This window comes from Oxyura jamaicensis, chromosome 3 (genome assembly GCF_011077185.1).
Source record: "Oxyura jamaicensis isolate SHBP4307 breed ruddy duck chromosome 3, BPBGC_Ojam_1.0, whole genome shotgun sequence".
Lineage (NCBI taxonomy): Eukaryota > Metazoa > Chordata > Aves > Anseriformes > Anatidae > Oxyura > Oxyura jamaicensis.
The window spans coordinates 80,440,417-80,452,786 of record NC_048895.1 but is presented as its reverse complement, the minus strand read 5'-3'; the positions used below and the strand labels follow the sequence as shown (position 1 = coordinate 80,452,786).

Sequence of the window (12,370 nt, the reverse complement as noted above, 5' to 3'; positions counted from 1 at the left end):
GTCCTCCTCAGTCAAGTAGTTGTGGAGGAAGATAAGCCTTAACAAGCAAATGAGTTCTTTAAGTGCTGTTTTTAAGGAGTCAGTTGGCTACTTCTGGTCCTTTCAGTTCACCTAAGAAGTGATGTTACATCTCACTACAAACCCTGCCCATCTTACACCCCACAGCTTCCAGACTGCAAGAGGCACTTTCTGTGTATGGATGCTTAATTTAGCCTTTTTTTCAGGAAATTGCCAGCCATCCAAAGTCTATTTACTGCTGCAATTTCCACGCTTGACTGAGCACTAATCATAGACTTAAAAACAGAAAGAACAACAACAACAGAAGAACCCTGCCACATTGGTACTGGTCCCTCTTTTCTATTCCTTCCCTATCTGCACTTGAAGATAAGATGCCATGTCCATGTTCAGAAGAGACAATTCTCTTTTTTCATGTTCCTGCAACAAATGCTCAGCTCAGCGCCTAGATAAGCAGCAGTTACCTCATTGCAAGAGAAAAGCCCAAGGTTCATCCTGAAGCTGCCATGACAATTTATTATTTACAGTTTGTTAAAATGAAGTGTATCCAGTGTGAAGTTGGACAGTCTGGAAGGCCCTAGAAAGAAAAAACTTGAGGCTGTGTTGTACATCAGTGAAAGTAGTTTTACTTTTTTCTTCCCTGCAATTAATTATGAATTTGATGGATGATAAAACAAGGAGTAGAACAGAGATGGAAAAATTTTTTGAGCTCTGTGCTCAAACATGAAATCCTTAACTCAGTACAAATATGAGACTGTAGAACTTACCGATCAGTGGAAATGTTTATTCTGCCTATCTTCAGCACACTCCTACTAGAAGCAGCAGGAGAAACCATTGGTTTTCCCTTCTCCCTGCTCCACTTTCAACATGTGGGGCCAAAGTGATGAGAAAGCACATGAACAGGAACAAGGAGATGCTGAGACACCAAGACCCCATGGAGAAAGCTGTGACAAGAGGCTGGGCTGGGCAGGGTGAAGGACAAATCACCAATTCCCTTCACCAGGTGGTGGTCATAACTGATAATGATTAATGCTAACTGCTGTCAGTGTTACCACAAGGGTGAAGAGGAGGAAGATGCTGGTGCTCAGGAGTGAAAGCAAGCAGGTGGCACAAACCATCAGGGGACGCACTGTGCAAAAGGAGGGGCGTGCAGCACAAGCTAGCTTGTGTAGGCAGAGAGGAGTGAGTGAGAGATGGAACATCAGGCACGTAAGGGATGTGCATTTCTCTTACTGGTACTCTGGAGGCATCCCTGCAGCTGCCCCCCAGTTCAGCCTCAGAAGTTTTGGAAGATGGGGGAAAACATGCCAACCACTGTGAAAATGCCTGGAGACAGTTTTCCATTCCTGTTCTGAGACTAAAGCTTTGTGACACCTCTTTCATTTATCTCTTTGGCAGTGTTTTCAAAGGCTTGGTGTGTGTTTCTCTGAGACGGTCTCTCCATCCCCTCCTCTATCTCTGAAGGACTGAGGCAGACTTAGGCCCCGAGATACAAATATCTACATGTGAAACAAGCAGGTCTGATACTTTTTTCTGCTGCCAGCTATTTTGCACATGCCCAGAGTCTTGTAAATGTTCCTAAGAGATCCACAGGCTGTAAGAGTCTTCAGGGTTCCTGTGTGTTTGTGTGTACATAATACAAACGTGTGTGTCTGGGCCCTTCGCACACTCAGCAGCTGCCACAACTGGCTGGTGGCCTGACACCGAGGAAGAGGTGACTTTTATTCCAGCCCATGACACAAACCCCAAGAGAACGGATGATGCTTCATTCATCCCACCCTTCATCCATCCTGACGGAAATACTGCCCACAGAGGGCAGCGAGGACAGGCCGATGGTAGGCTGTTAGGCTACGAAGAAATGTGATAAAAGTACAGCACGGGGCTGTTCCTAGGCAAAGAAGATACAGCTATTTTAAGTATCATCTAAAGCTGCTTATTCACAAGCTCCCTGTAAAATATGAGATGTCATAGATGAAATGCTTAAAATGGATGTTCAAGGAAGGCAGCAAAACAAACATTTACATAATCTTTAAATATTAATATTTGTAAATAATACCTGAACATCTGCTAGCTCATACAAGGTCACTGACATGGAGATAACTCCCCAAGGGTCAAACCAAACACAGTCTATTTTAGGCTATGGAGACTACTTTGGGCACCAGCAAAGCAAAAATCTTTGTCATTTACCACTGTACCCAATGGCCTGTCTCTAATGGGCTGAGAGCGGGCAGGACAGCGGTGCTCACTGGGCTGTTAACAACACAACTTACACAACACCCGCCTGCTCACTTGCTCTTCACAAAAGATAGTCGTTCTTGAAAAGCCTTTCACTTTCCTCTAATGTTTTTCTTCTGTTTCATCGTGCACAGCCTGCTCTGCCCAGTGGTCACAGCTGTGTTGGGCTGGCGGCTTGCTGGCTGCCCTCTGCAGACCAACAAGAGTCACTGTGGGCATGATAAAGCAGCTACAGGCTCCATCCCCTTTTAAAAGCTCAGTGATGAAGTCGTAGGCTGGTCCACCAAAAATTTTGAAGGCTAACAGCCTTCAAAACGGTACATTATTTCACTAAGTACATTATTTCACTAAGCTTCAGAACCATCGCATTTACAGTATTGGGTTATTTTTTTTTTTAATAAACTAACATATTCACGATTTCCTTATGAGGTTATTTGTTTATTTTTTCCAGTTGAGCTGCTTTTTCCCACTTGGAACATAACATCACAGCAGTTGTTATGTGCAGTGCCACAGCGCCGGACTCCCCATTAGGCCGTGGTCCCAGAGCTGCCCTCAGAGAGCAGACAGTGTCTCAGGACAGTGACCAGCTGCAGTCACACGTGTCCCTCTGGCTCTTCTACACCGCTTCAGCAGTACAAAGGCCACATGCAGGTCAGGCTACTTCAGTGTGACTGGCATTACTGCAGCAAAAAACTGGAAGAACTCACAGTGCATAGCGAAACACCCCATGCAACTGTGTATGTATGCTTGGTGTCAGCTGAGCACAGAGATAATCCTCATGGGCTCCGTGACACTGAAAAACAGTAAAAATACGATGTTTGCAGAAATACTGCGCAGTGATGACACTGGACATCAAAACCTACGTCATCAGCACAACAGAACAAAACCCCTCATGTTCCCCTAGGGCCCCAGCATGGCTGAAGCTGGAAGGTCATCTTGAACGTGCCCCTGCTCAAGCAAGGACACCCACAGCAGGCTGCGAGGACCACGTCCAGGAGGCTTTTGAAGATCTCCAAGGAGGAGACTCCACCACCTCTCTGGGCAACCTGTGCCAGTGTTTGGACACCTGGACAGTAAAGTGCTTCCTCATGTTTAAATGGTGTCTCCTGTGTTCTAGTTTGTGCCCATTGCCTCTTGTTCTGCCACTAGGCATCACTGAGATGAGCCCAGCCCCATCTTCTTTGCACCCTCCCTTCAGGTATTTCTATACATTGATGAAATCCCCCCTGAGCCTCCTCTTCTCCAGGCTGGACTGTGAGCTCTCAGCATTTTCTCATTTGCATCTCCAGCACAAACAGGCAGGTCAGAGAAGCTCTGTTCTAAGCACCAGGCAGATAATACAAATTCCCGTGGAACCAGCTGGACCGGGGAACATTGTGCTTCTTTTGAGAATGCTGATGATAAAGGATGCAGTATCAACTATTTAGAAAAAGCTGTAGAAAATTCTCCTTTGGCTCTGGAGGGGTTGCTGATCTAATCAGAAGAGGAGGCCACGAAGGATTTTCTTGCTGGTGTATTACCACATTTTTCACTCAGGCACATTTTCTGGCACTCCCCTACACCTGGAGTAGTGAGCCTAGAAAGATCAGGCGAGCACGTTCCAGTAGCTGGATACAACACGAGACAGAAGCAAAGGTGATGGAGGCCTTCCTATTGACCTTGTGGTTGCTCTCATGGAGTCTGAGACAAGATTTCATCTGGACAAAAATACTTCCCTTTTTCCTAGCAATGAGACCCACCTACCGAGTCTGTTACTGCGCAATTCAACCAAGCCAACTGAGAAGCTCGTTGTGACTTCACAACTACAAGCGGACATTAAAACCTGCAGCTTGGTCTTCTTCCCAAGAGAAAGAAACACCTGCCAGGAAGCTCAGTCTAGACTCTGGGGAACACTAGCTAAAAGGAGCTGGCATTAGCAGCAGGAAGGAGTGCAGCTGGATGGAGCACAGAAGGCAATGGGGAGGGGGTGAGGCCTCTCTGAAGCACCTTGAGGTATCTCCTGAAACCATACACGTTCTCCCCCTTCATACTGGTGTAAGGGAGAGCCATCTGGCTAGAGGCATTGTTATTATTTTTTTTAAATAAATGAGGATGAAATTAACAGAACCATTTTTTTCTCACCTCCAAAAGCCGGCCGCATGGTGAAGTCATGGTCATCAACTCTGAGAAGCTGCTCCGTCTTCCCTTTCCGAGTTTTGGTCACGTCGTGGTTCTTCTTGTAGATGTGGCTGCAAGAGAGAGCAGCAGCTGATTTCCACCTGCCAGGTTTCACGGTCCCTGCTAAGGCTTGCAACAGGAGGTGCAGCTTTGTGGGAGCAGCCCCAGGGAGGGAAGCACTGCTGTGACTTGGATGGGTGCCGATGCCATAGCACCATGAGAAAGCTGGTTTTATGGCAGGGGTCACACAGTGTCATATGTTATTCTGAGGCTATCTGTCCCATGAGTATCAGCTGCTTGTGCAGACACAGAGCTTTGTCTTTTGGCTTTAAACGGTGAAAAAAACCACCCATTTCCCTCCACAGCAGCAGGAAAAGAGAGTTTTTATATAAAGAAGTCAGCAAGATATACTTCATTTTTCTGAGTATTTGGGGGGAGGTGTAAAATAATCAACTTTTTATTTGAAGATCAGAGATTATATGAGGACAAGAGAAAAAGGATGAAAGCAAGCCCCTGATAAAAGCCACTGAAGTGGCAGAAGTGGATAACGAAGCAGCAGGCAGATGCTGCTTGCACTTTCAGAAAACCTCACTCCGCAGCCCTGGCCGTGCCCCCGTGGTGCAGGAGGAGGGCTTGAACCATCAAATTCCTCAACCCCTTTGCTCGGGGCCTGAGATCTGACACAGCTGTAAATATTGACACAATATATAATCTACCGCGTGTCAGCCACTTACTAAAAGTGGCTTCTATTTATTTAAAACAATAAATAAGAAGAACTATAGACAAAATGGGTTAAGATGCATTCACCAGTGTGGGAGGAATATTACTGGCTGGTAAAGGAATAAAATAAAATAAAATAAAATAAAATAAAATAAAATAAAATAAAATAAACTTGGAGAAAAAAACAAAGGGACTATTTTAATAGGTACAAAAAGTGCCAGTAAATTAGGATTCAAATCCTGATCAAAACTTCAGGGCTTACAAAACAATCTCCACTCTTATAAATATGGCTGTGGAAAGCCTGTGCATGTGCTCAGGAGTCATTAAAATGCAAATCACGATGCATTTTTTGGAAAACCCAGGGCTGCTGACAAAGCACTCCACCCTGCTGCTCCTGCAAATTGTCATCAAAGAACGATCTCCCCATGTCTGCTCAACTTTAACCACCGTGGTAAGACCCAGTAGTGGTGAGACACTGCTCAGTGCAACCTCTCTATCCAAAGAGTGAAAAATGAACAACAACAATAAAAAAGCAATAAACACTCCCATAAAACTTTGGATCACATGCTGTACAAAAAAACCCTGACAGCATCATAAGGCCATCATGTAAATCGATGGCACAGCCTCCAGGAAGCACCAAGCTCCCATCAACCCATTTAAAGCCTTAGAGGGCACACAGGAGTAGCAAGTAAAACTCTGCAGGCAGAGAGGCTTCAGAGGCAGACAGGGGACACTGGAAATGGTTCAGGGAGAACGTGGAGATATTCAGGAGCTCCCTGAGAAAGGGGTTGTGTATAACAGCCACCACACAATCATCACGTCCTGCCGGTCCCTGCCCTCTACATCCCAGATGATTCAAAATTTACAGATGTAGAGGTCTGTCATTTAGTTATGAATCCATTTAAACCTTTTACAAAGATTTTTAATAGAGTAAATCCAGCGCTCACTGTCTTTAACATGTCTGATTACAGGTTTGCCAGGGTTTCTTTCTGCTTTCTTTATGTGCTTTCTGCAGTGTACTACTGTTCACTTAAAGCCACCCACATTCTTTTCACTTTGTCGTATGCTTTTCATATATAATTGTATTGCTTGTTTACATTTCACTCAAATGGGATGAACTCAATAAAATTGCCTCTGCAAGCCCTTGTTCTCGTTTATAGAAAAGAGAAGGGGACGGCCTTCTCATTAAGTCTCCCTGAAGGAGTCTCCATTGTTGCCCTAGCTTTATTTACATTTTCCTTTCTAATCACTTTTGCCCAGCACTGTTCCCAACTGCCTAACATAGATCCTTTCCATGTTGCCAAACACGCCAACCAAAACTAAATTGTGATGGCATGAGACGCATCACACACAACAGCTTAGCAGGACTCAAACAAGGGCTGGTGACCGTGCGCAGTCTTCGTGTTGCAGGCCATAAGGCAACCACTTAACGTGAAGAGGCTGAAAATAAATTAAGCTCTGCCATGCCACAAGCACCTGCACCAGGGCTTGGGAGGGATCTGCACCTCCCTCGGTGGAATTTAATGTTGACTTTTGCCACAATAAGATGGTAGCTCATGGTCATGGCACATTGGTTCCTCTTATTCCATTTCCTACTGGAATTTGTAACACTATTTTATGGTTTCAGAGGAAAAAAAAAAAAAAAAGCTGAAGGCTTTAGCATATGGCTGCTGCAAAGTTCTCCTGGAAGATGGAAAGGGAAGTACAATGGAAGTTTATGAGTTTATGTCTGCCATAACGACTGCCTCACCCACCCCTCGATTAGCACCCCACATTTACTTGCTCCGTCATGCTGCACGCCCCCCATGGATGCGCAGTTCCCTTCATGGTCACACACTCAACACATCAGCTGCTTAGGACTCTCCATTTTTGCTTGGCATTATGAAGAATGTTTTTTAACCATAAACAGATAAAAAATCTGTTCTATCACTATTCATGTTTTTAGTTTTTTTTTTTAAAAAAAAAAAAAAAAAAAAAGTGTGTCCGCAATCCTTCACTCCTTGCCTCCTTCTGGTTCATCCAACCCAACCCAACGTGAGCAGAGGGTGAAACTCACAAGGACGTTTCATGCAGACATACTCCCTTGCAAGGCTGAAAACACTCAGCCTTTTATTTTGGCTATTTCGGGGCAGGGCTGTCCAACCTGCCTGGCTCTCCCCATGCCCCCTGCCAGTTAAGGCATCATGTTTGGCTCATGGAAACACAAAAAAAATCACATGCCTTCCTCCTTATGACATCAATGCAAGTTGTCCCTGCGTCAGCAGAAGCAAACCAGCATGCTTAATTGCAAAGCTGCAGCACTGCGATAACGCTCGTTTTTCCACTGCTAAAAGGCTGCTTGGGTGGCAAGCACTGCACAGAGCCAAATATCGCAGCTACGGGGATCCACCAGCAGCCTCTCGGCACAATCAGCAGACCGCTTGTCTCAGGGGGCTGCTGCTTGGAGCAAGCTTTGTGCTGCCGTGCCCTGGTGGTCGTCTTCTGCTTCTGGGACCCAGCCTAAGGCCGGTGGTGGAGCATGCCCAGAAAATTTAATGAAATACTCCGAATCACTACCTGCTTCCAAAAATCTTTAGCTGACAGAAGTTGAAAGCAACTTCTGGCTCAAACGCAGCATTTCTGTTGGCTGAAACGTGAGGCAAGGGTGCAGGAGTAAGGGAAAGGAGAACAACTTCTCCTTGAGCAAGCACTACCTGTTCAGCACGCTGAATGAGGTTCCCTTCCCACAGGAAAGAAGAACACATTGTAGAATTTAACACCAAGCAAAAGAAGAGATTAAGATGCACAGGCAACTGTTCAGTTGGCATTTCTTAATTTGGTTCCAAATTTCACAGCCATAACTGCCACAGTGTGTTCCTCTCCTGTGGAGTCACATGCTCCACAACTTCCCTGTACACTTAACAGAGCCCTGTCCCAGAGCCTGGGACAGAAGGAGCAGTGAAGCCAAGCACTCAAGAGATCCCTGGCAAGAACCTCTACAAAGTGTTCGAGCAGTGAAGGGGAGGCCTGCACTCACACAACTCAAGCAAGATTCTGTAGTGGGTTTATGTGGCAAGGTTTTGGTAGCAGGGGGCCATAGGGGTGGCTTCTGTGAGAAGGATCTAGAAGCTGCCCCATGTTTGGTAAGGGCCCCACTGCTGACCAGAGCTGAGCCAATAAGTGATATTGTTTGCGCCTCTGTGAGAGCATATTTAAGACAGGGAAAAAAAAAAAAAAAAAAAAAAAGTGCTGCACCACAGCAGCTGGGAGAGTGAGAGGAGTGAGGAACAGCCTTGCAGGTGCCAAGGTCAGTGAAGAAGGAGGGGGAGAGGTGCTGCAGGCGCCAGAGCAGAAGTCCCCTGCGGCCTGTGGAGAGGCCCCTGGTGGAGCAGGCTGTCCCCCTGCAGCCCATGGGTCCCACACGGAGCAGATCTCCACGCTGCAGCCCGTGGAGGAGCCCACGGTGGAGCAGGTGGATGTGGCCTGGAGGAGGCTGCGGCCTGTGGAAGACCCCTGCCGGAGCAGAGTCCAGGCCGGAGCTGCAGCCTGTGGAGAGGAGACCACACAGGAGCAGGTGACCTGGCAGGAGCTGCTGCCCGTGGGGGACCCAGGTTGGAGCAGTTTGCTCCCGAGGGATGGACCCTGTGGTACGGACCCATATCTGGAGCAGTTCTTGAACAGCTGCTGCCTGTGGGAAGCCCACGCCGGATCAGTTCAGCAAGGACTGCATCCCGTGGGAGGGACCCCACAGCACAGGGGACAAGAGTGACCGAGAAGGAGTGGCAGAGAAGAATTGCTATAGACTGACCATAACCCCCATTCCCCCGCTCCCCTGTGCTGTGTGGGGGGAGGAGGTGGAAGAGGGTGCATGGCGGGGAAGGTGCTTTTAGTTTCTTTCCTTTGTTTCTCACTTCTCTAGCTTGTTAGGAATAGGCAATAAATCTTACTATCTCCCTATGCTCGGTCTGTTTTGCCCGTCACGATAATTACTGCGTGATCTCCCTGTCCTTATCTCAACCCTTGAGCCCTTTTCATCGTATTTTCTCCCCGTTCCTCTTTGAGGAGGGAGAGTGAGAAAGCGGTTGTGGTGGAGCTCGGCCGCCCACCCAAGTAAAACCACCCCAGATTCTCAAAACAATATAAAAAGCTTCAGATCAGGTTGATGGATCACCTTAAAAGGCACAAAATATCAAACTTCTCAAACGTAGACTCCCAAACACGGGAATAAATCTTCTTGCCTAAGTCACTGCTGTAAATAAATCTACTGTATTCCCTACGGTAAATCATTAAGAGAAATACAAAGCAGAAGATGTGATGCAGTTATTGAGTAAGGATGCTGTTCTCATTTCTCTTACACGATTAGAAAACCAGCATGGGAACAGGTTGTTACTTGCTTTTACTAGAGCAGGCCACTGTTCATTGCTGACTTAGATACTTTTATTTTCTAAACATAACTGGAAATTTAAGGTATGTCACTCCTCATTACACTCATTTTGGTAGTATTGCAGAATTCTCAGTATTTAAAATGTCATTCACATTTGCCACTTCCAAATATTTGATTTTACATACTTCTGACTAAGTGCATTGTTTGCACAGGAAATGTAAAAAAAATATATATATCAGGCATATATTTCTCTTCAGGTCTTACCTGGCTGGAAAACTAATCATTAAAATTATTATTTCACAGGAAACGAAATAGTATCAGTCATTCCTTACAGTAAATTCATCTGTATAGATAAACTTAGCAGCACTTTGAACTCCACTCTATTACAACTTCACAAAAATAATGGGACTGCAGAAATTGTACATTACTTTGCTGTATTTAAATGAAGTTAAAAATACTCAAATGATTATGCCAGAGAATAGAGTTACTTCTGGTTAAAGTCATGTTTAAAAGGATATATGCTATTTTGTTACTTCAAAGTAGATGATCTCTACCGTATGTGAATGGTTTGCAAGAAAATGCTAATCTTGAATGCCCCATATTTCACAGAAAGTTAAAAAAAATCAGAGTTAAATAAAAGATTTCATTCAATAATTGAGATTCTGTTGAAAAACAAAACTTCAGACAGTTTCAGATTTCAGGATCAAGCCCTAGCTGTTTCAGCTTTATACCATTTATGTCACTAAAAGCATATAGACTGCTCTATTTTTCAAAAAGCTGTATAAATTTAAGAACACATTAGGGACTCTGCTTTCAGTTGTATCACAACATTTCTTTGCAAAGTGTGCAAGTAACAACACTCTAAGATAAAAAAAAAAAAATCAGCGCAATGCAGAAAAAAAAAACAACACACCAAAATAAATAAAAAGATGAAGCTTTACAGCCATAGAGAAGCCATTTAATAAGGATTAACCCAATTTTATTTTTGAGCCCTTAGAACAATGAACAATCTTGTAAGATATAATTGCCACTGGATGACATAACCACAAAAAAAAAAAAAAAAAAAAAAAAAGGATAACATCCTTTGGGCTGTCTGGCAGGTTTGGAAGATTATCTTTTCTAATGTAAACCTCTGGTCAAATCTCAGCAACGTTAAATCTAATAAAGTTTACCAAGACCTTTAACTCTTTCTTGTGCATTTGCTTGATTTTAAGATGTATATATTTTTAAATTTCCACATAATTTTTCAAAATACATTTCAAATTTCACAGCTCCTGGGTAATTTTCTGTGTGTTGTTAATGCCATGCATGCTAAGCAACGGCTCAAGTTGTTAGGTGATAGCAGAAGTGAACATAAGCAGCACAGGCAGTCCGACAGACAGAGCAAACAGCCTCCTCCGGAAACACTTGCATGGGTCTGATACTGAAGAACAGGTCGATTTGAACATCTCTGTTCATTGTTTGTGTTCAGCATCCCTGAATTCTCTTTGCAGCTGGGCTATTCACACGTCTAAGATCACCTTTGCCACAAAGCATGCAGAAGTTATCAAGGCGTCTGCAAAACCCGCCTCATTAACTGCATCCTGATACAGTTAAAAGCGAATATGGTATCAGAAACTATTCAAAAATGTTATTTGTGAAGCTGTTCTCACTATATACACAGACACGCTGACAGGGCAGGTTTTAGGACTATGCAATAACATACTTTTACACGGCAGGAAGAGAAACAGGTATTATAATAACCCATACCTGGCTTTCTGCACCTCCAACTGGCTTGTCCACCTCCTCCTCCTGTGCTTTCTGCTTTCCACAAGAAGAACCAAGCAGAAGATCAATAGAAGGAGCTTTGTGAAATAAGGCATGCTGCCGGACACGGTCAGACACGCCGTGCTGCCGTAACCTGCTGTGGCACGAGTTCCCCCGGCTCTGAACATCGAATCGCCGCTAATTCCAGCATCGCCTGGCTGCCAGAGATCAGCAGCAGAAACACTGCGCTCCCGATTTCATATTTCAGACAGGCTTTCAAGGGCTTCTCTCTCGGAGCTTTTCCCTCACCACTGCTTAACGATTGGCCATCACTCCCAAAGTTTGCCTCACCAAACATTTCCACTGGGTCCTAGAGGATATTTGCTAAAACCATTACATAAAAAACTGCAATTCGGCACGCCAGCTTTTTGCTCAATCCACTAATCTCAGGACAGTGCTATCCTTCTGCCAGACTGTGTAAAACCATGCTGTCCCTTTTCATTAGGCTTTCCAGATTTTCTGTTCGTTCACATGGTGACTTTTTCAACTGGGAAGCAACTGTGCTATCATGTTTCACTTAAGTACATTTCACAACGGCATACGTATTGTCACGGTTTTACACCACCAGAGATTTTATTTTCCGGTTTAGTGAGTCCGGCGGTTTATGCTGTTGAAGATAAAAGATGAGCTATTTCCACTGAAAATTATTGCTAACTTTTAGAGAAAGATGAAAAGACAGAAGCCCCCAAGTACCTATACATGCAATAGACCCTTCACATAAATTAATAGCTACCGTTTATTTTTTCAAACAAATACTGGTACAACGAGGTATTTTGTTTTAAATAAAAATTTGAAATAAACCTGAAAAGCTCCAAAGCAGCTCTTTTATTAATCACAATGGAGAAGCAGTTTTCAGAAACCATTGTTGTTTTTTTTTTTTCCCCCTAACAGCACCTCCACAGAGCGCCTTTCTGCAGAGGACTTACCTGCCCTGGTCACAAGAGGTGTGACAAACAGGTACAAGAAGTCTGACTGGAACAGCAGTATGGCTCTAGGAAAAAAAAAAAAAATAGGAAAAGAAATGTGCATTCAAAGCAAAGCTTCCCGGGGAGGAAGAAGGCCAAAACCCAGTTC

At 44.5% G+C, this 12,370-nt stretch overlaps 1 protein-coding gene across 1 annotated transcript in view; it reads right to left on the bottom strand.

The window, feature by feature from the left end:
• Positions 1–11,812, bottom strand: part of GABRR2 (gamma-aminobutyric acid type A receptor subunit rho2) — a 29,195-nt gene extending 17,383 nt beyond the window's left edge. Inside the window, exons 1-2 of the mRNA XM_035322539.1 lie at positions 11,240–11,812; positions 4,372–4,478 (exon numbers count right to left, since the gene is read on the bottom strand). Coding sequence (XP_035178430.1) covers positions 4,372–4,478; positions 11,240–11,424 — 292 coding nt within the window. The 5' untranslated portion in view covers positions 11,425–11,812. The remainder of the gene's footprint in view (positions 1–4,371; positions 4,479–11,239) is intronic.
• Between the last annotated feature and the right edge of the window lie 558 nt (positions 11,813–12,370).